Here is a 27871-nt window from a genome sequence, read left to right on the forward strand (position 1 = left end):
CAGTCTCAATAACGACCCCCAACCTCGTAGTGACTAAAGACACAAAGGCAGGGGGTGAGAACACCTTTAGATCCTGGATGCCCTCGATGGGCAGACTTTCAAACTTTCCTTCCGTGTTGCCACCTGATTCCCCATAGGAATTAAGGTAATCTCGTCTTAAGAATGCTACTCTAAATTAAGCATAGAATCCCATTGGCCAATCAATCCCGATCCACGATCACCGTTTTAAATCCCCATTCCTACCAAATTGGTCATTCCTAGGTCAACTTTCCCAATCGCTTAATTCCTTGCCTCATCGGGTGCCCCGTTGTAAAAAACCTCCATAGCCTTCTCCTTATCCGATCCTAATTCTAGAACCTGAACTTGCCAACTAGAGTTTGCAGACTATGATATTAACCTATTACCAGCTCCAAGGACAGATTTCCCCGCCTGAAGCCACACTCCATAGGGGTGAATTAAATTCATGGATCCTACCCCCTTTAAAGCAATCACAATCCGCACCACAGTGGTCCAAGAGTCCATATAAGTAATAGTATGTAGAAAGGCACTCATATTGGAATAAAACATCAATCATAATCCGCACCACAGTGGTCCAAGAGTCCATATAAGTAATAGTATGCAGAAAGGCCCTCAATTGGAAGCAATTGAATGTTCAGTGTCTATCGCAAAGGTTTTAGAACATTCACTCTCACTTTAGTCCTCATGAATTCTCCAGAACGAGTGCCCTATTGACGACAATTAACTGCCACCAATCTTCCTATAGCCCAACCTATTTCCTCCCCCATCAATAAAATCATCAGTGATGGTGGAATGTTAGGAACCTGAATCCAGAATTCTTGTTCACATAACGGAACATTTGATGGAACTTCAACACCTTTAATTTCAGCAAGAAGCACTAAGGACTTATCGAAATACCACGGACTTCCTTGTAACCACTGAAGATCCCCGCCCTCTCGAAAACACACAAGAATCGCCATCCACTCATCACTATGATTTCCACATCGATATTGGGTTTCCAGAGATTCCACACCACACTTGTTATAGTGGAGGTGTTCTGCCAATGGACTGCTAATGACCACCTCCATTTCCTCCTCCTCTGACTGAAGTTTGTTGCGAAAAAACCCTAGCAACTTCTCTATTGAATCTGGAAAAACCCTAAAGCTGATCAACTCTCTCTAGGCTAGAGAACTTTTGTTTTACTTTTTTACATTTGACATAGTTTTCAATTTTCCTTTTAATTTAAAAACTAAAAATGAAATGATTATCAAACTTTCCTTAAATCACCTTTTTATTGATGGTCCAAATAACGCCTTCAGTGCAAGGATGGACGGTGAGTGAGCCCATGTATCTGCAATAGGTTTCCCAACGAATTTTAATTTTTCCACGTAGTAATGTCGATGATTCTTTCTCCCATTTGATCAGTCATTTATTCTGCATCCTTCATCATCTGAAATTAATTCACAAATTTCAATAAATATGTTAGGATCATATGGTATCTTCATAACATTAGTTATGTAGACATGATTTGTTTGCAAGATCATTAGTGTGATACGGTTTTTAACCTTATGGTGTCTTTGGGGTAGTTCCCAACTTGCAAAATTTAATAATCATCATAAGTATTATCTTTTTTGTTAGTTGGATGTGGGTACTCCATATGTAGTTAAAAAATTATATTCCAAGATTACATTTGACATGCCTTATGTTCGTTCTTATTGTTGTTAATAAAATTTGTTTGTTTTGAAACATATATATACACACACATAGGGTTAGGATTTGAAGACATACCTTTTTTATAGGGCCCACTTTGTAATGTATTTCAACAATCCAACCATTTATCTTTTATGTTTTCCCTCAAATATCATCTTTACCAAAATTTATCTAAATCCGAAGTCATATGACCGTTGGATTAAATTTAGTATTTCTTTGTATAACTCTATTCACCAATTTTTTTCACTACAAGTGTGTTAAAAGAGTCTAACCCCAGCCCATTAAAGATCCTACACAAATCTAGAGAACTCTAGTATATTCATGCACCAATACAGATTAACTAGACGTCACTCCTATGTTGGAAAACTTGCTCCAAAAGAAGGTGATTGAGTTACCAGAGTGAAAACGGCCTAAAAAGATGAGTCGCATCAATAACCCAATATACTGCAAGTAACACCGCAGCGTTAGTCATCTAGTTGAAAAGTGCTTCATGCTGAAAGATCTCATCATGAAGTTGGCCCAAGAAGGAATCATCGAGATAAATCGTGATGATGTGGTAGAGTCAAACCATACCACCGTCACTTTTGGCTCTTTCAACTCAACATCTTCACCTAGATCACTGGTAATAAGCTCCAAAACCATGCAAGTCAAGCCAAGCGAAGTTAAAAGATGGACTAATGTCACTCCGAATAAACCACATAAGAAGCATACACCTTATCTACAAGTTGACCAATCAAAGAAGAGGTAAAGAAGCTCTTATCAACTTCCAAAGACACAAGGAATGGTTGATTAAACTTTGATATGAAGATCATCCATGCCCATCATGATGCACAATTTCTTCCTCGAAGACTTATTCAAGGATTAATTGGTCTGGACTCCTTACTATAAAGTTTGCGAGGGACACCTTTCCAACACTGCTTAACAAAACCACAAAAATGCTCCTTGCATGCATAAGCTGAAACTACACAAGGCATCAAATGCTCCTTACCTGCATGAGTTGAAACTGCATTAGGCCCAAACACGTTCTTTACCTGCACAAGAAAAAACTGCAAACAGAACCAAATCCTTAACAAATACTCCTTGTTCGTACAATCTTAAAAGGCGACACAAGATGCTTCTTGCCCAAACGAACCTAAAAGGCGACAAATATTTTTGGCCCGCATGAGCATAAACTGCATACGGCACATAAAAGAAACACTTGAACTACGTTATAACTTGATTCCTTTCTCAGAAGGGTACGTAGGCAGCTCAAACTTTCAACTTTGAGTTCAATCACATCAAAATAAAAAAAAATTATAAAAATTGAAAAAATAAGGGTTCTGACCTTCGAGACAAAAAGGCAAGATCAAGACATCACTCTAAACTAGGTCTTTGAAGTTCTTCCGTTGAATCTTGAGCAAGCCTTCCAACATCTTCAATGCATTGGTGTCTGCCACAGAGGAACAAGCAGCAAGTGCAATCACATAAGTGATGCAATCGCAGAGGCTGTGCAGTCACAGGCCAGTGGTATGTCCTCGTCTTCACAAGTAGCGGATTGTTCTCACAATCAGCGGCGTATCCTCGTCTTCACAAACGATGGTAAGTCCTCGTCCTCACAGGTAGCAGTGTGTCCTTGTCGCTCACAGCAAATTGCAGGAAACTACATCGTAAAACCAGGGTCAAAGGCATCAACAAAACCCAAAAACAGGGAGTCACCACCTACACTTGGAAACTACATTCGTAGATAGTATGCGGGCTCGAGAGTGTAGCGCAGCGATGATAAGTAACAGTGACAACTTTGCAGTGAGAAGCAGTATCACTCTTGCGACAAAGCTAGTGGCAGCAAGCAGGCTCAGTGAGAAGTGCAGTAAAGTCACAGAACTAGCTCCGAAGGCCGCAACAAAACCCAAAAAAAAAAGGAGCAGCCACCTACGATTGGAAATTGCCCTCGTAGATGACGTGAAGGCAGAACGTGCAGAAAGCAACGCAAAATCCAAAAATAGGTAGCCACCACTAACTGCACTAAACTGCAGGCATGGACAACATGCGGACTTGAATCGCATAAGGAAATTATGGGTCAATGCAAAATTCAAAAAGTATATTCACCAACAGAAAACAAATTATTAAAATTAGGAGCAAAAAAAATATATATATATATATAATGGCCTCCAAAGTGAAGAATGCCCTAAACCTAGGGCACTGCCAAAAAGCATGCGCTTCTTTGTCCCTTCACGGACTCGGTATAGGTTTCGATTAAGAGGAGGCAGGAGGTGTAGCTCGAGATGGTGTTTAAGGGAAGTGAAGATCGAGATTTAGAGCATCTAGGGGAAGCTTTTTGCTGGAAATTGGGGATTAGGGTTCCTAAGAGTGATGGTGTTTTTGGCTGAGGCAAAATATTTTTATTTTTATTTTTAATTTTTGAAATTTTCATATTTTGTTTAAAATTTGTTTTTATTCCACATATCAATCGATAAAGGATCCAAGGTAGCATGGCATTCAGTTAGGTGAGGAGTGGGCCCTGCATATTCCACATCAGCATGGCGTTCACTGCTCTGCTAGCCATGATGAAGAACACAACAATTCTGGCAGCCGAGTCTATGCTCCTTGACCAAGAGGATACCAAGGCTGCTAAAGAAATGGCAAGAACCATGGCTGCTGAAGCTTATTCCTCGGTCGAAAAAATCAAGAAATTGGAATCTGAGCTTACTGCTTTGAAGGGATCTAACATTTCTGCCCTCACTTCTCTACAGCTTGAGGCCGCTCGCCAAGAGATCATGGATTTGAAGACTAGGCTTGATGCGATCCAAGTAAAGTACGAAAGTGCAGAGAAGGAAATCGAGGGTTACATACCTCAGATTCAAGATCTTGAGCATTCCATCTCTGAATTCTACTCCGCTGCTTATGCAAATGATGAAGAATTGATTGTTGTTTACAATTAAGTGATCCGTTTCAAAAAGGTTATTGATAGGCTTGAGCCTCAAGTGTTGGAACTTCAAAGTGCTTTAAAGATTAACGACAATCTGAAGAATGAGATTGAGGAGTAGCAGCGGGTCTGTGTTTACCTGCTTGAGGAGAATGAGCAGTTGAAGAGTGAGAAGGCTAGGTTCGAGGCTTCGCTTACTCAGAGTCAAGCTGATTTCTACAAGCTAGGTTATGTGGATCATCTCTATGGGCGACCGTCTGACTTCGGTAAAGACTTTGAGACCTTCTCTATTTCTCCAGAAGACTTGCTCGCTTTTACTTTTGAGTCTTCTATCGGTGAAGTGGTTGGAGAAGTTGGTGCCCAAGCTGGGGCAGCCGATGGTAAAGCGCCGGATGATGCCGCTACTGAGAACATCAAGGTTGCTGAAGGTGTGGCGACCAAGCAGTCGCGAGTTATCCAAGCTATTAAAAAGTAGTCTTCTAGGTAGCCTTTAGGATTTTCTTTGTTTTCCTTTGTTGCTTTTGCTTAAACTCCTTCGGTTTTTGCTAGTTGTTTATCAATTTTGCTATAAAATTTAATAAACTTGCTTCCTTTGCTTTTCCTATCTTCGCTTTTTTTTTTTTTTGTCCATGCCCTAACTTTTAGACCTTATAGACCAGTGGCAAGCGTGCTACTTTTCTATAAGCAGACAGGTCTGCGTAGCCTACACAGCTGTAGGTGTTGGTGTAGAACTTTTGCAAAGTTGTCAGCCATAGGGTTGGCAGCCGGATGCCTTGCTTACAGAAGCAAACGAATCTACGTAACCACTAGGCTATTAACCTTGGCTTTTTCCAATTCCGTAGGTTATGTAGCAAGTATCACAACACTTTAGGACTTGGTGTAGGTTATTCTGTGCTTGGCAGAGGTGAAGCTTCATCGACTACATAGCATGTCGGTAATGGATAAAGCTTCGTATATGTACACTAGCTTGTTTAACCTTTCACAATAATGTGAGGTTGTATAAGCTTAGCATGGTTTTACTGCTTGAAGGGCAGGCCATAGGCAGTCTTTCAGAAATCTGTATGCTACCTTAGTGCACTCGGTAGCAGCTTTAGGTTTCCAAGGCAGCCGCCCGTTGGGTGTGCTGCGTAATGTGCCCCCTCCATCTTTAAGGTCCGGTTCCCTACGGATTAGGCCAATAGAACCATAATCCTTCAACTAGCTAAGCCTTGAAAAAGACTATTATGGCTACTTCTAGGAATCCTGGCGCAAGCCATCATGCACCTAGTTATACTAGGGCAATCAGGCTCATCCACGTCTGGATATTCGAAGTGTTGAGTTAATCCTCCCATCTTGGAGAGCATAGTTGGTCCCTCAGGGGGTGTAATTCCTGCAGTAAGTCCCAAAGGGGGTGCGATCTTCTTTTGAAATGCATTAAAAGATAAGTTGTTGTAGACATGTAATCGAGCCAAGTTACAAATTACTTATGAATTCTTTATTGAAAAATGAACAAAATAAGTGAATAACTTAGCTACAAAAGACTATATGATGATTGGATAGTCATCGGCTTACAAGGTGGTGCCCGTTGAGCTGCTTAAGTCTTCGGGTCTTGATATAGTGAGAAGTCACACATGGTATTTCCTCAAATTGTAGGCGTTCCATTGCTTCTTGATCTCTTTATCATTCATGGTAGCAAGGCTGCAGCTACATTTGCCGCCTACTCTGCTGATCTTGTAAGGACCTTCCCAAATGGGATCCATCTTTTTCGAGCCTTCTCTGCCGGCAGTGAAGAAGGCCTTTCTTAGGACCAGATTTCCGGGTTGAAACTGCCGGATCTTGGTGATAGGAGCATATTTATGCGACTTAATTGGCTTGTTCTCGTGCATTTACGTTGTGTTTCCTTAGTTATTTTAGTGTTTAAAGTCACTTTTGTGTGTTTTCAGATTCCAAGGACAAAGTATGCAAGAAGTTGCATTTTGGAGCCTTTTGGAGCAAAATGGAGCTTGGAATGATTATCACATGCTCGGAGCACAAGGAATTGACGGAATTGAAGATTTGAAGATGTTAGGATTCCTAATCAACGAAGGATTCCTAATTGACGAAGGATTCCTAATTGAAGATGGATTCCTATTCACACGAGGATTCCTAGAAGAACAAGGATTCCTACTCCAAGAAGGATTCCTGCTTGAAATAGGAAAGTTAAGCCAAGGTTTCCTACTTTGGTTTGACCTTTCCTAAATGCTCCTAAGTTTTATCAACTTTGAAGGCATCCTAAGCATTCTAGGACATCAAATACACATCTCTTGCACATTGTGAACCCTTGCCGCACCCCCTTGACATTTCCTCTTCCTTGCCATGCAAGGGAGAGGGTTATTTCCTGATTCTATGCTTTAAAACACATTCCTAATGTGTAGGAATGTGTTTTAGGACCTTGCCGCATATTCCCTTGCCTTTTCCTTTAATTTTCTGATTGTGTTTCCTATTTCTAGAAGCCTTAGACTTAATTTCTGATTACCTAAATAACCTAGGGTTTTAATTCCTGAAATCCTTTAAATAAACTCCCTTTGTGCAGCCACAAATCATCCATATACTGACCATTCACGCCAAAACCTCCATTCCACTCGCAGCCGCACCATTCTACCACCATTGACCCTATTTACTGCCCAGAAACATACCTAGCCGACCCCTACACCTATCCTAACCATAAACCCATCCTTCTACATCATCCATAACTCCCAAAACTCACCCCCAACCCTTGTGCCGCAGCAAAGGAGAGGAAGAAGAAGTGCTTGAAGGTTCTAGCTGTTCAACATCGAATCGTTGGAATATTTAGGTGTTCTCTTTCTTATATTTACAATGTATAAATCTGTTTTCCTTTGTTTTGTGAACAGGAGGAACTAAGCCTTTTTGGCTAGGGGGTTATTCAATACCATGATTATGCTTGCAAGATGAATTGATTACGTCTAATTGTTATTTCATGAATTGTGAATGCAATTTGCTTAACCGTTTGATTGATGACTTATTTTTGTGTGTTAATTAAGGTGGCCAACTTAGTTTTCATGCAGGAATTTGAAGCTAAAACATAAGGAAGTTTCACCTAATAGTTACAACCTTATGTTTGCAAGTAGTGGAGGTCGCTTATAAACGATCGTGTTAAGTGAATTCTTGGCAAACGTTTCATGCTTTTCATAGTAAAAATTTGCCTCGTCAATGCTTATAGTTTTCATGAAACTTAATGATCTTTGATTGTACCTTTATTGTGCTTTTCACGTAAGGGACTTTTAGAGAATGTTTTGAGTTGTTGCATGTGCATTCCCATCCAATTCACTAACTTTAGGAAAACTTGAAGGTTAAAAAAGTGCTATCACAGTTAACCTAGGGCGTTGAGATTCATAGTTTATTGAAAGAAGCAATTGGAAATCAACTTTGTATGCAAGTGTATCATGTGTGGAGAAGAACCCTCTAGTTACCCCATATCTCATCAATTCACCTAATTTTGTCTAAGAATCTGTTTTCATTGTTCTTGTCTTAATTTAATTATTTTCGTCCAAAATCAACCCACCTTATTTCTTTGAGTCATATTAATTAGAACTTATCTTAGATTATGTTTTTAAGTGTTTTAGGTCATTAGAAAACCAAATTTCGTCCAAGTTTGTGTTAGAGTCCCAAAACTGCCCAGAAAGTGTTTTTAAGGCAGTTTTGAGTGTTTTTGTGCTGTTTTGAGTCTTTTGGTTTGTCTTAATGTTTTAGAGTTTAGTTTTGCATTCTTTGAGTCTAGTTTAGTGTTTTAAACTTTGTTTTACATATTTGAGTCAGTTTAGAGTGATTTAGCAATCCCTCCTAATCCTCGGTTTAAGAACGATCCCTACTTATCCATACTACAATTGTCAACAAGAGGGTTTAATTTGTGTGTTTAGTTATTTTACGCATCACTTGGTCCTTTTATTATAGCTGAAAATGAGCTGCTGTTGGTAGGCTGCGATGCGGGTGATGGTCTGTTCGTGCCTTTCTTCTGCCAAATCTAAGTCTATGGCCATCTCTTTACTGTTCTGCTCAATGCTTGGCAGTAGAGTGTTGATGCTTGGCACGATGATGTTGGGAGGAATGATTGCTTCCGAACCAAATGCTGAAGAGAAAAGAGTTTCACCGATCGCTCGTCTTTTAGTGGTGCGATATGCCCATAAACATCCAGGGAACTCATCTGGCCATTTTCATTTTTTGTCGGTGAGAGATTTCTTGAGGCAGTCGAGGATCATCTTGTTGGATGCTTCGGCTTGCCCATTGCCTTGAGGATATCTTGGCGTGGACATGTGTTGTTTAATACCGTATTTTTGGAAGAACTTTGCCAAATCTTTTCCCATAAATTACGAGCCATTGTCGGTGATGATGGACTGAGGGATGCCAAATCGGTAAATGATGTTCCTCCATATGAAGTGCTCTATGTCTGTCTGAGTCGTGCTCGTCATGGGTTCTGCTTCTACTCATTTGATGAAGTAGTCGGTTGCCACGATCATCATGCATCTGCCCCTAGTAGCAGGAAACATAGGCCCTACCAGGTCGATTGACACAACCTCCCCGAGTTTATATTCAACAATGTTGGCTCATTGTTGCATTAACCTAATAAGTCCATGGTCATCCAAGAGCCTAAGATAACTATAAAGTCCAATTTCAAAGGAATGCAAAAACCGTAGTAGTAGTAGTTACTTCCAATATTTGAAAAATTCGTTTTTGATATTGATTTGTTTTTCCTCAAAACAAATAGTGGGAGTATCATACGCTACTAGACTATAATGAATACAATTAGTAGTTATATATATCTCCAATATTTTGAAAAATGTTTTGATATTGATTTGTTTTATGAAAACGAATAGTGGGGATATTATATGCTACTAATTTCATTAACTTTGGACTAGTAGTTATAATAGGACAATTTATTTGATTGTGATTAAATAAATAAAATTGATGAGACCTTAAAATCCCTCAACCAAACATATATTAAGTTGAAAGCGTAAGAGTACTTAGAACACTTTTCGTGGCCTTCCACCATGGTAGGCTCCAAGCGTTTATGACTTGTACACCGCCTTCACCCTATCATGGGGAAGTGACAAAGTGCATGCTTATATTCAGGAGGAGTTTATTTAAAACATTTGATGAGGTTAAGGTAGGCAACGAGTATGGCCAACATCCTATCATCGTGAGGTCATGCTTGAACCCCTAGCTAAACCGGCATGGTGGGAAAGAACTTAACTAAGAAACATAATGCCAACATCGTATCATCGTGAGGTATTATTTTCTAGAGGCCAAAAAGATGGGTAATCACAAGAGGTTGTTGTGAATGGGTACTTGTACCCTCTCATTATTATTGTTGCTAGCCGACATCGTATCATCGTGAGGTGGGCTTGGTAATAGTGAGCCTCCCATAACCCGCTAGGAGCTTTCTTTGAAATCTCCCGGATTCCATTATGGGGGATATGGAATTTGCCAAAAATGGTGGGTGGTGTCATTCGGTTTAAAGACCCAAATCGTTTGACTTAATCAACAATCAATCTAATTATTTTATTTGTTTATGTATATAGATATGGTTGGAAGCACACTCGCGAAAATACTCGACAAACATTGCCTAGAGGGGCACAATTTCCCATCATGGTATCGTAATGTCAAGATTCTCCTAACCTTGGAGAAGATTGTTTACGTACTAGACAAGGCTCCACCTCACATACCTCTTGGCCCTGACGCCACTGAGGATGAACGTGCTAAGTATGACAAGCACGTTGAGGATGATACACAAGCCAAGTGCTATCTGTTGGCTTCCATGAATGAGGAGCTACAGAGACAGCACGAGGGCATGGACAGTGCATCTTCCATAATACTCCATCTTACGGAGTTATATGGTGAAGGGACGCGCAACCATCGCTTTAGCACTGTCTGTGAACTTGTGAAGACCAAGATGGTCAAGGGGGCTCCAGTGCATCAACATGTACTGAAGATGATAGGATTCATTGAACAATTGGAGAACCTTGGTACTCCACTTGACGGGGAATTAGCCCAGGACTTCATATTGGCTTCTCTTTCTGATTCATTCTCGCAGTTCGTAATGAACTACAACATGAATAAAATGGATAGCACTCTCTCCGAGTTACTAAACATGTTAGTAACCGCCGAGAAGACTATGAAGAAAGAGAACGTTGTAGGGACTGCTGCAGTAGCCTACAACAAGCCATCCTCTTCCAAGGCCAAGCCGCAAGGCAAAGGCAAAGAGAAGGAGAAGAAGTCCCCCACTCCTAAGCCGAAATGAGGAGTGAGGAAAAAGAAGGCAAAGGAGCCCAAAGGGACTTGCCACCACTGTGGAAAGGAGGGGCATTGGAAGAGGAATTGCAGGTTATACCTTGCAACTCTTAAGGACAAGCCACAAGGTATGGTTTATGTCCTTATCTTCAATTCTAAATGTTAGATCTTCTAAATATTTATATTTGATATAAAGAGCTAATCACTTGTATAATTGTATATAGGTGGAGAAGCCAAGTAGAAGAAGAACAAGCAAAGAAAATGTGGTGAAGGGTTCGGCCACTATGTTTTTTGCTCACTACTTAGGAAGTTTGTTAGGCATTAAAGATTGTCTTTAAACTTTCTTATTTTGATAAGAACTTATTATGTGGCTTCATGTGATGGAAAGCCACTATTAGTGCCTAAATGTATAAAGGCATTTATATTAGTCTCTAAATGTATAGAGCTAATACTTTTTGTATTAAACATTATGAATGTTTGAACTATCATATTAATGTCATGTGAAGTATGCCTTTTTGATATACTATTTCCTTAAAGTAGTGTTATGAATTGAAAATTGTCTTGTTGTATCCTAGATGAGATACAAGAGTTATGTCACTCAATTGTAATGTGATAAACCAAACTTTAGATTTATCAATTATGGATAGATCTCACATGTAGGACATAAAAGGATACAATGAATCTTTAGATTTGGTTCCATTTGTCTACTTATGAGTTCTATATGAATTGACAAAAGTCTAGAGAATCCTTTCTTGAAGAAAAGGAAGATCACATTACAATGATATAAGTAATAAGAAAAACGTTTCTTATATGGTTATCACTTGAAACACAATGATCAAGATCACTCTTGATACAATTAGTAGTTTTGAACAATTAATTGGGCATTCTTAAAATTGTTTTAAAATGTCAATGGTGTTAGTGATTAAACCAAGAAAGAAGTGTCTAAATCTATAAAAGGTTTAAAGACTTTAGTCACTTAAATAACAAGACATTAAACTTAGTGAAGATTGAAACAAATAAGCTTGAAATGTTTCAAAGCTACTACACAATGTCTTCTACCAATATAATCCACTTTTATACATTTTGAATGTATGAAATGATTTCTCATTAAAGTCATGAGAAATAGTGGGAGGTGTGAAAATGGAAATAAACTTGAATGTGATTGGTTTATAGTTGTCTAAAGAATAATAGTACTTGACTATTACTAAGAGTTTGTAATTTTAATTGTTAAAAGGACTCAAGCTCTTCAATCGTTAAAATTCTATGTTGTGTAACATTTAAAGAATAGTCTTTGAATGTTGGTTTCGTCAACCTAGCATAAAATGGTTATATGTTGGGAGTTGTCCATCATTCTCTTTTATGAGAACATGCTAATAACAACGCATATGGACAAGTTGATGAAACAAAAGGGAATAAGTTTCAAAATGAGTCACAACATATGGTTTAACAACTAGACAATCCAAATTCAACATCTCATGTAACGATATTGCTCTATGTAGTTTTGATAGAGAATTATATTAACCACCTAGAAGGAATGGTTGAGTATCTATATCCTTAGTAGGAGCCATGCTTCCACTAAGGAATTAGATAATTCTTATATGACTACATTAAAGGTCTTAGTATGACTAAAACTTGAAGTATGGTGTATGACATCGTATAATTAAATGAATAGACTTGATAAAACAAGTCACATATTCAAAAGGAATTACTTTAGAAGGAATTCTTTTGTATGTGATTTGTTTAAATAACTTGTGTTAGCTAGGGTTGTTGATGGTCTCAAAATTGTTGAGACATCATCAATAAGCTAATGGATCTCAATGATTCTCAATGGATCCAAGACAAGTTAGTGGGAGCAATATGCATTCAAATCAAGAAAATCTAATTGTTATTTTGAATGAATGCTAAGTTACAACAAGGCCAGTGGGAGTGATGTCATAATTTAAGCAACAAGATGTGAATAAAGTCTATTTGATAGACTTGATGAAACATAGATGTTACTCGAAAATGACAAAACATGACACGGTCAATTTTGAAGTATAGACTTGAAATTGGACTTATTGATATAGCAAGGCTATCTCAAATAATGTTATATGGGAATTAAATCTCAAATGTTGAAGATTTAAGAAAGCATTTTCCTATGTGATAGGAAATCACTTTCATAACCCTTATAATGAATGTGTCATAAAATCACAAAAGGGACACATGTATTGACTTGTGAAGTAGATATCCAAAGGTGAAGAAACCACTGTGTTTATCACTTTAAGATATTACTATATCCCAGGATCAGAACCAAAGCAACTGATAGAGTATTATTGCCTTTAAGAAAGAAACATCAGAGTGGGACTCTGGAAGCGTGCATTCACTTAGGTTGTTAACCAAAGTGAAAATAAGCCATTTTAACAAATGGAACTTCATAATGGATGAAGTACTAATCATATGAATGAATTGTTAGTATTGTACTACAATGGTCTCAAGCTTGGAGCAAAGTTTGTATAAAGTATACAAACGAAATATATGTAGATATATAGTTTTAGAAACTGCTTCAAAAGGTGTTTTGAATGGAAGGGGTTCTTTTAGAACCAATGATTGAATCCAAACCATAAGGTCGTTAGTAGAGTACTACGACGTAATGGGGCGATAGCTCAAGCCATGGAATCAAGGTCTCATCAAAGTATTCGAACACATTAAAGAGACATCATCAAATGTCTTGGAAACATTTGATAAGTAAATCCCTTTTAAATATAAAAGAGATTAATACATAACCAAGTTAACCTACGAGCATAAACTCTCTCGACAAGATGTATAAGATACACTAGTGATTGACTTTAGTGCAAGTGGGAGATTGTTGGAAATATGCCCTGAAAGTCAATCTTTGGAAGAAATCTTTCAGGACAAATGAATCGATGTATGGATGATTCTTATACATCAAATGGCAAAGATGCTAATTAGGACTATCTCAATAAACGATATATGTCCTGAATAGTGTATCCATGGACAATGGATCGATTGGAGAAGTAATCTAATGATGTTAGACTACAGAGACCTTCTTCACATAACCATTATGTCCAAAAGGTTCCTGGTCGTTGGATTGTCGGAGGGATACTGACAATGCGTAGACCGGTACATACTGTGTCCGCTTCAATTGGAAGGATGGAAAGTCTCATCCCATTCGTGTTGTGACACTAAGACAAGTATGTAGGTGCTCATTAAGGGAATGAGTTCACTGAACACAATCGAACGAGAGTACTTGCATGGAGATCTACTCACATGTCAAGCAAGTAACTCTAATGGTTGGAAAGATGTAAGTAATCCTTAGACCTGAGGCATCGTCGTTGTCTTGTGGTTAAGTACTTAATCTTTGATTATGTCAAAGTCTCCCCATTCGAGGGTGTCCACGGCATAATTGGGGTTAAGCCACTTAGTCATGAAGGCAAGTGTATGCGCAACAAGGAATCTCTAATCCTCGATAAGAGAGGAAGAATACTCTAAGATATGATTCGGGAATCTTCGGCCGAAGTATCGAGCGTATTGAAAGGAAAGTGTTCCTATACGACTCAAATGAATCATATATGAAGGAATAATCACATTAGGGGTTTGACATGATATATCCATACCCTAATGATGTGATTGAGAGTATTGTATTAGAGAAGGATTGAATTACATTGTAATTCCAACTGACTAGGTTCTTCGAATAAACTTCTACATTAGCTTGGGTAGCTATGACATATGGTTAGATGTCACTCATAGCTTGTGAGTTCTTCTAGATGATTAAATGTAGTCATCAAAGAAGAAAGGTGAATTAAAATGAGGTTTTAATTCACTAAGTGATTGAATTAAATATAAGCAATTGGATTGATGCCAATCACCTCACTGCCTTGCTAATTAGAACCTAAAAGATTGTTCACCAAAACACTATTGTGGTGAGTAACTAATGGATGATGGAAACAATTAATTGGATTAATTATGTGTTGTGATTAATTTAGAAAAGTCTAAAGAAATCATAAAAGCGATAAAGATCGTTTTGGGCTTATAGAAACGTTCGGGTTTAATTGGGCCCATTGGGCCTAAACCCATTGGGCTTTTATTCAAGCATTGGATGACTTGAAATAAATGAAAGCCCAAAGCCCAAACAACACTAAGAGGGCCGGCCATATTAAGTGGGGAAGGAGAGAAAATTAGTCAAGTGTTGACTAGGTTTCTTTTGTCTATATAAGCAACTTTATAGAGATAAAGTTCATTAGGGTTTTTGTGTGTTAAAACAACAAAGAGGCAAAAGAAAAAGAGCTCTCTAAACTACACAAAGGCCGGCCACCAAAGGGGGTTTTTACTAACCTCTCTTACACCCTTTTGGTTATTCCTTCATCCTTCTCACTACACTAGTGGGTGAGGATCTTTAGAGGTTTCCTACTTTGGGAACTTGAAGAGAACCTAGGAGCACTCATTGTAACAAAGTGGAGGAGGCAAGGAGGGAAGCAAGGCTCAAGGATTTCAAGGAGCAAAGGGCTTGGAGGTGGTCCATCCTTGGTCTCAAGTCTAGATCAAGAGGTATAAGACTAACCTTCACCTTGTTCTTGATTCTTTAAAATGTTTTGATGCATTATATATAAACCTATGAACCTTGAAGGGGATTTGCATGACTATAGCTTTGATAATATGTTATAAATGCTTCCGCTGCTTTCGTATATTAAATTTGATTTGAATATGCATGATAGTCATTATGAAATCCCATTCTAGAAATCTCATATTTTTCCCTTCACTCCTTAGCATCTTAGTGCATGGTAGGCCAGTAGTAGCCTGCGTTAAGAGCCTTCTGGGTTAAGGATCGACCTCCAGAGTGATTCCCACAAACGCCTTCGTGGATTGAGCTTAGAACCTTTAAGTCCTCGAAAGGTGTTAGGCAGCGGATATGTGGTCTGGTGTATGATCTTTAGACGAGAATGCCATTCCATATATAGTAGCGTGCTGCCTTGATTTAGAGCTTCCTTGACTCCAATCTTTCTGTGGGTAGTGTGCCGTTGACCAAGTAGTCTATAATAGAACTTTGCCATTTGGGAGTTACACTAACCTGTGACACTTCGACTATCGGCTCTATCTTTATGCTTGGCTTGTCTAGATATTACACTGAAATGGAGCCTTTAAATTGGTGGTCGAGGGCGGAGCCTAAACCAGCTAGTGCATCTGTATGGGCGTTGTCTGCCCACGGAACTTGAGTGGGAGTGTAAGTCTGAAATGCCTTAAGCTACTGGCCTACTTTCTCTAGGTATTGTGCCATCCTTGGGTGTTTTGCCATGTATTCCCCAGTAGCCTAACTGGTGATTAATTGGGAATCATAATGAATTGTGAGTTTCTTCACCGCCAAGTCTTTTGCCATTCGAAGACCTGCTAGTAGGGCCTCGTACTCTACTTCATTATTGGATGCTTTGAAGCCTAGAGTGATCGCTTGCTCAAGCATTGAGCCATCTGGAGTAACAAGGACTACACCTGCTCCCGAGCCTTTATAGTTGGATGCTCCGTCGACATGCAAATTCCAAAAGTCTTTATCGGAAGGAGCAAGCGTGGCTAAGGTGCTCTCAGCTGCTTCTGGGGCGTCGTTGGGCCGTTCTGCTGTGTCGCCTAGGCTAGGTGTGAATTCCACTATGAAGTCCACCAAGGCTTGGGCCTTTATCGCTATACGAGGTTGGAAAACTAAACCATATTGGCCAAGTTCCAATGCCCATTTCTTCACTTAATGAGAAGTGTTCGGACCACGTAATATTGATCGTAAGGGATATTGAGTCATGACAATGACTGTATGAGCTTAAAAGTATGGCCTGAGCTTTCGAGCCGCAACAACTAATGCCAAAATTAATTTTTTGATCTTCAGATATCTTGTTTTCTCATCGAGAAGAACTTTAGAAGTGTAGAATACTGGCAGTTGGGCCCCCAGCTCTTCTCGTATGAAAGCAGAGCTCACTGCTACTTCGGAGACTGCCAAATAAATGTATAAATCCTCCGCTGCTTCCGGCTTAGATAGTAAAGGAGGTGATGTGAGATAATTCTTCAAGTCTTGGAAAGCTTTTTCGCATTTTTCATCCCATTTGTCTCTTTGTGCCCTCTTGATAGCTTTGAAAAAAGGCTTGCATCGATTAGTGGATCGTGAGAGGAAGCGGTTGAGGGTAGCTGCTCGTCTGGTCAAGCTTTGGATCTCCTTCAAGGTAATTGGAGACTTTATCTCTAAGATTGCTCGGATTTGCTTAGGATGTGCTTCAATTCCTCGTTGGGTTACTAAGTACCCTAGGAATCGGCTTGAAGATACTCCAAACGTGCATTTGGTAGGGTTGAGCTTTATCTTGTACTTTCTAAGGATATTGAAAGTTTCTGCCAAATTGCAAATATGATCTGATCGCTGCTTGCCCTTTACCATGGTTACCCCAATTTGCTTTTTGAACATCATATTTACTAGCCTTTGGTAAGTGGCTTCCGCGTTTTTTAGGCCAAAGGGCATGACCTTGTAGCAGTAGGTGCCCCGTTCTATCACAAACGCGGTTTTCTCCTTGTCGGGCTCATACATGGCTATTTGATTATAGCCGAAGTATACGTCTAAGAAGCTGAGCAGCTGGTTCCTAGAAGCTGAATCTACTAATAGATCGATTCAGAGGATAGGATAAGAGTTTTTTTACCATGCTTTGTTGAGGTCAGTGTAGTCTACGCAAACCCTCCATTTGCCCTTCTCTTTCTTCATGACTAGTACGACATTAGCAAGCCATGCCGAGTGTGCTACCTCTTCTATGAACCTGGCCTTCAATAGTTTGTCGATTTCTGCCTCAATGATCGCCACTCGTTCGGGTGTGAAATGTCTTCTCTTTTGGATTACCGATTTGGCAGTAGGGTCGAAATGTAGCTTGTGGCAGGCCACCTTGGGGTCAATACTGGGCATGTCGGATGGTGACCATGCAAAGATATCTCAGCTTTCTCTAAGGAAAATCATGAGTTCTTCCTTCTCGTCTGGGCTTAGTCATGAGCCAATTTAGCCGTCTTTTTCGACTGCTGGGGATCAAGAATGATGTCTTCGGCGTCCTCTTCGGATTTCCATCCTATCTCGTCTTCTTGGGCCCCATCTTCTTGATCCACCTGCTGTAATTGCTATTTGGTATCCTTTTTGTCCTTTTGCACTTCGATAACATCTACGAGGGTAAAGGTCTTCTTTTTTTATTCTTTCAACATTTGCACAATGCACCGTCGGGATGAAACCTGGTCAGACTTGATTTCTCCGACTCCTCCTGCCGGGATACGGAATCAGATTTTTTGATACTTAACGGAAGTAACGGCATCCAGCTTGATCAACCAAGGTCTTCCAAGAATCCCATTGTAGGGAGACGGATCACTTACGATTATGAACATTTGCTTTGAGACGACTAGCGGTGTTTTTACGTCAAGTATGATATGGTCGATGGCAGTTGAGGTGTGTTCGTTGAATCCGGTAAGTACCTCTGCTCGGCGTATGATTGTGCTTTCCAGGCCCATCTTCTGAATGACTGAGAGTTGAAGTAAGTTGACTGCACTTCCATTGTCAACCATCATCCTGTCAACTATAACATGGGCTAGTTGGATAGATACTACTAGTGCATCATCGTGTAGGAAATCGACGCCTTCTGCATCCTGCTCAGTGAAGTCAATAATGGGTCCAGGTTGGGTATCGACTGCTTAGACTTGTGAGATTAGTAAAGCCTACTGGATCTTCCTCTTTTTGGAGTTATTAGTGGCCCCCAAGTGGTTGGATTCTGCGAAAATTCCACTGATTCGAATCATCTTGGTTGGTGGCTCCTCATCTCGGTCTGCATTCTTTTTTTGCTGCGCAGCTGGCTTGTCCAAGTATCTATCGACTTTGCCTTCTTTCACGAGCTTCTCTAGGTAGTTCTTCCAAGTGTAGCAGTCATCGGTTGTGTGACCAGGACCTCGGTGGAATACGCAATACTTGGTGTGGTCCAACTTGGAACTATCTCCCTTTGATTATTTCGGTAGCTTGAACCATGGTTCGTTCTTGATGTCACGAAGAATTTGATGAATCAAAATTAAGAACTTAGAATAGCTCTTGCTTATCAGGCCTTCTTTGGTCGTGGGTCGTTCCTTGCGCTTGGCCTCTTGCCTGCCCTTATTGGGCTACTTCCCGTCCTCCTTCTTTTGAGCAACTGTCGATTCTCTTCGAAGCTGCTCAGGCTCATTTTCTGCTCGTCGAGCCTCGTCCCAAAGTGCATGCTTCTCTGCCAGGGCAAAAGAATCTGCTAGAGTTAGGTCTTCTTTCATGATCATTTATCCGAACAGTGGGTGGTTTGCTGGAAGTCCTTTTTGGAAGGCTGCACTTGCTATTGAGTCAACGTTTCCGACAATCTTTGCCTTCTCTACTTTGAATCTTTTTACGTAGGCGCGAAGTGACTTCTTTGGGTTTTTCTTTACGTTAAACAAGTGATCGGACTTTTTCTTGATCGAGCGGTAAGACGAGTACTCTTTGGTGAAAACCAAGGAAAGATCATCAAAATTCTGGATGGACCGCGATGGCAATGTATGAAAACAATCTTGTGCCTCGCCTTGTAGAGTGATGGTGAATATTTTGCACATAAAGGCGTCATTATTCCTGTAAAGGACCATCGCGCTTCGGTAATGCTTCAAGTGTCTTTCTAGATCCCCGTCTCCTTTGAAAGATGTGAAGTGCGGCATGCTAAACTTGCGTGGAGGCTCTGCCTGCTCGATCTCATCCGTGAAAGGTGACCTACTTATGTTGGTCATATCTCGCCTTAGTGTTTCATCAACCATTTCGTTGCGTCGGAAATCACGCATCCGTTCATTGAAAAGCCTTTCTACCTCTTCTTGGATTTGCCTTTGTTAGGGTAGCGGAGCCTTCAGTTGCCCCTAGTCTTTACCTGCCGTCTAGGTTGCTCTTCTACACGCTCGGCTCGTCTATGTCGTGGCTGTGGTGTATAAGATAGATTCCTAGCAGGCAAGGGATTTCTTTACAGGCTACTGGATTGAATGATTGTTTCCTTCCGTTTGTTGGGCTGCCTGTTCCAATGTGATGTGGAGGATACTTCTTGCGGACCTAACTCCGAATGAATGCTTTGCCTGGAAGGCTACCCATGTTGATTATCAAAGCGTGGCCCCAACCGTGAATGTATACTTACCCGTGGGCCTAGTCGAGAGTGCACTCTCCTCCGCGCACTAAGACGGGAGTATACGCTATCTTGAGGGCCCAATTGAGAGTGTGCACTGCCTGAATGCTCGATTTGTGGTTGGTTGAACGACTGTTTTCCAGGACACTGCTTGAAAGGTTCCTCGTCTACCCTTGTCCTACTTCGGGATACTTCATCTGGGGCACATTGGATCTCAGTGCGTTGCAAAAGTTGATTCACCAAGGTTGTTTATTGTGCAAAGGGGCTCGTCAATTTTATAACTTGTCGGGACAATTTTTGTTCGCAATTTGGATTGGAAGAACTTGGATGGAATGCACCTCTTCGAACAATGAAGGTTGGTTGACTTCGAGTGTGAGATTTGAGTTGGGGAATGTCAAATCTGCGAAGAAATGTGGTGAAAACGCCTCAGCCTCGATGATTGGTCTGGATGGTTGAGATAGTCTCGGGCCTACTTGGGAAGCCATGAAAGCAGGCTGGGCTACAGGAGCAGGCTGGATCACGGAAGCAGGCTAGATCATTAGAGCAGGCTGGGCTACGGGAGCAGGCTGGATCATGGGAGCAAGCTGCTCAATGCGTTATTAGAATTTTCACTTGTGGTATTTTCTAAATTTCTAGCCATTATATTTTTCTTACACGTTTTATCAAAGAACCTTTGCAAGTAAAAAATTCTAATAATAAGGACGTATGAAAAATATTCAGATGGACTAGAAAATAGAGAAAAAACTTTTTTGTGCGAGAGTCTTCTACGAGTATGGATTTCAGCTCTCAATGAGAGCACCAATTTGTGGATGCAAATTTTCGCCTCCTTTGTCTCGGAATTGCACCTACAAAACAATTACACCTTAGGGTCAAGGCCAAATGCCTCACACGCCCACGATGAATGGGGGGGCTTTGGCCGAAGAACCTCTGATGCCAATGTTAGAATTTAGAGAGAAAAGTGTTTAGAGAGTATTTGGAATTTTAGCAAGAGAGTTGAACTAGCTTTTTAGAAGAAATAGAGTCATATATATAGGGAATGGGGTGGCCGGCCCTTAGAGATGAATTTTGGGTGCATTTAGGTGATTTAATTAGCAATTAATATATTAATTAAGAATAAATATATTAATTGGCTAATTAACATTATAAAGGGAATGTTTTTGTGAGTTTTATGGTATTATTAGCTAATCAATCAAATAATGGCCGAATTGATTAGCTAATTAACATCACAAAAAGGCAAGTTATGGTGGAAAAAAATGAGGGAAATGGCCGGCTCCCTTTGGAGAAGGGATATCCGGCCTTTAGGGTAATTTTGGGCTTAAATGATAATTTAATTGGTTGATTAATGAATTATTTAGGAATTAATTCATTAATTAGCTAATTAATCTCCATTTAAATGGAATAATTTAGAGGTTATGAAATAACCACCTAAAATGAGGATGGAAGAAATAACTTGGAATTGGTTACCTTTTTTGGGTATTTTTTACTAGGTTGAAGATGATTACCCGCTACTCGCACATAGGAAACCTGATGCTCCTCAAGGGTATTTTCGTCTTCTTCTTCCAAAAATTCATGTGTTGCCTTATGATTATTTTTTGCTCTACAACTATACTCAAGGATAATAAATTGAGAATTACCCTGAAGTTTAAGAAGAAAAGTATACAAACTAAGAAACTAGAAAAGATTGTGCAAGCATTGTCTATTGTCTTTGTGAGCAAGTCAACACGAAGTCTACTAATGGACAATAATAGATTACACATTAGTTAAACACGTACAAACCGATTCCTAACCATTTGTGTTAGCGATGAAATATATTTGACAGGTACAATTTTTACAAAAGCGGGAGATGGAGAACCTTGTGACCATACGATATCCATTAAACTTAATTACCACCCTCAAATTGATAATTAAACCCCAGCAACCAGGGGCGGAGCCATCAAGGGACTAGGGTAGTCCCTGGCCCATCCTAACTTCATCTGAGGTGTGAACCTCATGGAAGAAGATGAAGCAAACGACGTCGTTAAGCTGTTTTGATTTTAAATCTTTTCGGCTGTCTAATGAAACGATAAGTTTGGCAGGGGAGTTTTAAAAGAGATGTGCAATTTTAAAGGGAAAAAGCAACTTCATTTCTGGTTCGATTCTCTCACCTAACAGTAATATACACCCTATAATTTTCTAAAACAACTCACCTTCTTTATTTACAGACTTCTCCCCCTTTTCCTTCTTTTCTACTTCTTTGTATTTTCTTTAGCCTTCCACAGCCTACCTCTTACTTGGTTGTTTGGGTTTTTACATTTTTTTTCTTCTTAGTATTGAATTTAAGAGAATTTTTTTTCAGTTTTGTGAGGATTACACAAATTGCATATGTCAACATGTTATGAATTCAACTTTTTACACACACTCATATATATATATACATATATATATATACACATATATATATATACACATATATATATATACATATTTGTGAAAGGCCCCTCCTCATTCAGAATTCTGGCTCCGCCACTGCCAGCAACCAACACACATCGAGTTTTCTTGAGCCACCTCCTCTCCCATTCCCTCCCATTTTCTTCTCTTTTTATAGAGGCTGTACATGATGAACATCCATGAGCACCCAAGTTTCTCTCCCCAAAAACTAATTTATTGGTGTGAAAATTACGAACGGTGATGGCCCCACTTTCCCAGGTTAAAAATTGATTAAACAAATACATCGTCACGCCGCTTCTTCGGGTTGGCTTCTGGATTTCCTTTTCTCATCATTGCCACAAATTCATTGTAATTAATTCGACCGTCCTGCAGAACATTATCCAGAAAATAAATATGTGAATTAGCACCACAATTAATTTCATATAACTTTCTGTATTCAATTAATCAAAACTCATGCATGAACAAATGTTGATATGAAACTTACATTATCAGCGTCAATTTCAGCAATGATTTCTCTGATATCCCTTCCATCATGCATGCCGTAATCGCGGAGGGCTTGCTCTAGTTCTGCCGTCGTGATATACCTGATAACCAGAATGCATTTTGGCAACATTGTTATAAATAAGATGTTGATGATGATGAGTTATAACCTTACTCACGTGTTATGTAATTGAAATTTAAGAGGATTATGAAAAAGAAAAAGAATAAACATCTATTATATGATCTCTACATACCCGCTGTTGTCGGCATCGAAGTGTTGGAAGGCAGTGTAGAGATGTTCTTCTCTATCCATCCGGTTCAGGTGCATTGTTGCTGTGATGAACTCATCATAGTCTATGGTTCCGTTGCGATCAGCATCAGCCTAATAAAAAGACATTAATCAGAACTAAATGTACTAGGAATTAACGTAGTTTATAAAACTAAATTACACGCATGTGTATGTCAATTGAACATGCACATGTAATGCATAAGAAAATAGTACTCACTGCTTCCATTAATTGTTGAGCTTCAAGTTCAGACAGCTTTGTCCCTTGCTTAGCAAGTCCTTGCTTCAGCTCTTCAAGTGTTATTGTTCCACTATTATCTGTATCTATGCCCTTGAACATCTCTTTTAGCCCTATGATTTCTTCCTCTGATAAGCAACCCGCAATTACCTATATAATATACATAAGTATGTTCATTTCAACAAAATTAAGTAACATGCTGAACACGCTTCTTCAACCCATCAGAACTTAAAACATCAAACGCAGATGCGTAGATATATGTTGCATTTATGGTGAAGTGAGCGATAGAGATAAAAGGATGAACGACATACCCGAAGCGCAACTTTCTTGAACTCGTTCATTGCTTTAAATTGTTTAAGCCTGCTGAGCACAGCGTTGTCCAGAGGAATGTCAGGTGCTTCGCCATCCTCCTTAATCCATGGATGATCTGTTGAAAACCATTACATTATATATGTAAAAGCATGTTAGAAATCATGTATGGGATGCATATACTAAATAAAACTTATATATGTAAACGTATGATTACTAAGAACTTGGAAGGCTGTCAATCTCTGTTTGGGGTCTGAATTCAACATCTTCCTTACAAGATCTTTCGCTTGAGTTGATATTGAAGGCCATGGGTCGCTTGAAAAGTTGAGGTGGCCTCGTGAGATGGCATTGAAGATCCCATATTCGGATTCTGTCAATCAATCAATTATTAAGTTTGTAATTTATAATAAATTCTTTCTTGCATACATAATTAGTTTCAATCTCTCAATTAATTGATAGACTGATTGATTAAATTATGTTATACCTGCCCAGAAGGGAGGAACACCACTGAGAAGTATATACAACATGACACCAACACTCCAAATATCGACTTCTGGCCCATATCTCCTCTTCAACACTTCTGGTGCAATGTAATATGTAGTCCCCACAATATCCTTGAATACTTCTCCTGCACTCATCATCACATAGAATATTAATTTTTTTATATTCGTCGATTGGAAGTTAATCTAATGATATTAGTGCTCAGTTCAAAACCCTATTATTTGGCTGATTGAAAAGAAGAAACTAGAATTCCTATCTACCATTAACATTGAAGAATCAAATTAGGTTAAATTTACAGACATAATTACTAAGGCTAAAACCAAAGCTTGAAAATATGTATATGGTTTAACTGTTACCCAAATGGAATGAAATAAAGGGATATGGTTGTACTTAACTGCGTACCTTGTTTGTAAAAGACGGATAGACCAAAATCTGTAACCTTGACCGGAGAGTTTTCATCTTTATTGAGCATAAGGAAATTCTCAGGCTTGAGATCTCTGTGAATAACGCCCATGGAATGACACGTGTGCACGATCTGAACAATCGTCCTCAACAAGGCAGCGGCAGCGCGCTCCGTGTAATGTCCTTTTGAGATGATCCTGTCGAAAAGCTCTCCTCCTGCGCACAACTCCATGACCAAATGAACCGACTGCTTGTCCTCATAAGCTCCCTTGAGTTCCACAATGTTTGGCTGCCCCGTCAAATGATGCATGATCTGTACCTCCCTCCTCACATCCTCAATATCTTCCTTGTTCACCAGCTTCCGCTTGGCGATTGTCTTGCAGGCGAACTGCTCTCCCGTGGCCTTGTGCGTGCACAAGTGGGTAACACCGAACTGGCCCCGTCCCAGCTCCTTGCCAATGCTGTACGTGGTGTGGACGTCCTCCATGGGGCGGCCTAGGACGGGGCCAATAGGGCCCGGTTTGGCGGCCTTTCCTGGGTGAGTTGGGGAGGCGGAAGGTTTATGGTGATTAGCGTGGCTGGGGTTGGGGGCAGAATTGGCAGCCGTAGGGTTTTTGTCCGCGGCATAGTTGTTGTCACCCTTATTGTCGTCGTTTGGGGCATCCTCGGTGTTGCATTGAGAGCAACAGTTGCCCATGGCGGAAGAAAGAGAGAGAAAGAGGGCGGGGGGGGGGAGGGGGGGTAGTATGTTGGGTGTGGCCACGATAGGCAATGTCGGTTTAATTTTTGGGCTGAAGAAAGCGTAGGGGTAGAGAGAGAAAGAGAGAGAGAGAGAGAGAGAGAGAGAGAGGTGGCAAAGGAAACAAGGGCTACAGGTGGGACTGACAAGGGTAATGCAGAGGATGATGAGGGATTGTAGGAGTTTTGGTAAGTTTGGATACTTGGAAAGGAGTTTGAAACAGTCTTGGGCGCGTCTCCTTGTCCTACGAGGGGGCCTCTCATTTTTCTATATTTCTCTGCATGCACACTACGTACTCTTCATGCATGGGGCTAAGAAATTTTTAGTTGTGACGGAAACATAGATGGTACGCCACATGTTTCTATGTAAGTGGTGAGAAATTTTAATTTTTAAGTTATTAATCTTTTAACACACATATCTCACCATTTATATGAAAACACATGGTGTACCATCTCGTGTGACGGTCACACTGAAAAATCTCTCCTACACGAGGAGTATGTAGCAACTCGTGGTTTGTTTTTCTTACTGCTGTGTGATTTTTAACAATTTTTAAAACACATATTAACACATGCCCACGCTAACATACTGACAGATTACACGTGTTGACGTCTTATTCATCGCTTGCCTCTCCAGCTGGTCTAGCGGGTCCTTGTATTGGCCCAAGGCAAGGCCGGTCCTGAGATTTTGGAGGCCCTATGCTAGACTCAAACGGAGACCCTTACAAGGTCTAAATTTTGGTTGCTATATTTTCTTTTATATTTTATATTTTTTTTTTGTGTATAAATTGATATAAACACAAAAGAAAATAAATAAAAAAAGAAGCATGGTTTGGTGGCTCTGTATCTGCATTCCTTATGTTTTTGAGTTCGAAACTCTTTACTTTTTAAATACAAAAAGCATGATGTGGTGGCTATGTACATATCATATCACCGTACATATATTATAATCAGAACAACTCATTGATAGGAGCATATTTATGCGACTTAATTAGCTTGTTTCTTGGCATTTATGTTGTTAATTCGTAGTTATTTTAATATTTTAAGCTATTTTCGTATGTTTGTAGGTCCAAAGGGTTAATGTGGCAAAGAAGTGCATTTTGGAGCATTTTGGAGCATTTTTGGGCATGGAATGGATGGCATATGCTTGGAGCAAAAGGAATGGACGAAATTTGAAGTTTGTGCATCATCATCTCCCTATAAATAACCATTTTAGCACACTCATTTCACCCAACAGATCCATTCACCTACCACTACATCCACTCATTTCACCCAACACATTCACCTACCACTACATCCACTCATTTCATCCAACACATCCATTCTCCAAACATCCACCCACTACACCCATTACATCCACTCATTACCAAACACTCATCCACTACACCCATTACAGCCACTCATTACCAAACATCCACCCACTACACCCATTACATCCACTCATTACCACAACACTCACCCACTACACCCATTACATCCACTCATTACAACTCCATACACTCCTCTCCCTAGCCTATAAATACATCCACCCTTCACCATAATTTGGGGGGCCATCATCCAAAGACACCACATCATCTACACAACTCTCCACCCTTCACCATAACTCACCTATATCCATCCACCACCACAAGAGACCATCCATTCACCACTCACACCTTGGTGCCGCATATTTGCAAGGAAGGAGGATTGCTTGGAGTTGTGCTAGTCATTCAATTTGGATTGCTGGAGCATTCTAGGTGTATTCTACTTTGGTTTTCAATGTTTAATTTCAAATGTTTTTGTTTAATTGCAAGTATGAGGAACTAAACCTCTTTCGGCTAGAGGAGAATTCGAAACCATGAATATATTTGCAATATGAATTGATTTCTTCCAATTGTGATTTGATAAGTTGTGATTGCAATTCAATTATCTATTTTATTCATAACGGATTTGTGTATGTTTATTAAGGATGCATACTTAGTTTTCATGCATGAATTTGATGCTAGGATATAAATCAGTTTCACCTAATCGTTACAAGTTTATATTCATGAGTAGTGAAGGTTGCTTGTCACAATCGCGTTAATTGAATTCTTGGCAAACGTATCATGCATTCATAGTTACAATTGCCTCGTCAACGCTTATGATTTTCATGGAACTTAATGATCTTTAATTGTATCTCTATTATGCATTCATCCAATTCAATGAGTAAAGGAAAATCTGAGGGTTAATTTGTGCATCACGGTTAATCGGGGGTGTTGAGCATCATAGTTTATTGAAAAGCAATTGGAGATTGATTTGTATGCAAGTGTGTCATGTGTGGAGAAAGACCTTCTAGCTAGCCCATCATCCATCCAAAATAACCAATTTCGTGCAAATCTGTTTAGTTCTAGTTTCTGTTTTGTTTTACTTTATTTTCGTCCAAAACCCAATCTCCCTTTACTTTAGTGTGTCTAATTAGTTAGAATCTGTTTTAGTTTGTGTTTTTAAGTGTTTTGAGT

At 39.7% G+C, this 27871-nt stretch overlaps 2 protein-coding genes across 2 annotated transcripts; both read right to left on the bottom strand.

The window, feature by feature from the left end:
- Positions 1 to 19162: 19162 nt before the first annotated feature.
- LOC139189493 (uncharacterized) lies at positions 19163 to 19687 on the bottom strand. Its single transcript, XM_070808450.1, has one exon. It carries the CDS (start codon positions 19685 to 19687, stop codon positions 19163 to 19165), a length of 525 nt encoding a protein of 174 aa, XP_070664551.1.
- Positions 19688 to 22369: 2682 nt separating this feature from the next.
- Positions 22370 to 25407, bottom strand: LOC103428835 (calcium-dependent protein kinase 17-like). Its single transcript, XM_008366954.4, has 8 exons — positions 24660 to 25407; positions 24241 to 24384; positions 23974 to 24126; positions 23759 to 23874; positions 23430 to 23597; positions 23178 to 23305; positions 22928 to 23027; positions 22370 to 22809 (listed from the first exon to the last, which is right to left on the bottom strand). The coding sequence occupies exons 1-8, from the start codon at positions 25354 to 25356 to the stop codon at positions 22714 to 22716; spliced, it is 1602 nt and encodes a 533-aa protein (XP_008365176.2). The 5' UTR covers positions 25357 to 25407; the 3' UTR covers positions 22370 to 22713.
- Between the last annotated feature and the right edge of the window lie 2464 nt (positions 25408 to 27871).

The sequence above is a fragment of the Malus domestica genome, chromosome 11, assembly GCF_042453785.1.
Source record: "Malus domestica chromosome 11, GDT2T_hap1".
Classification (NCBI taxonomy): domain Eukaryota; kingdom Viridiplantae; phylum Streptophyta; class Magnoliopsida; order Rosales; family Rosaceae; genus Malus; species Malus domestica.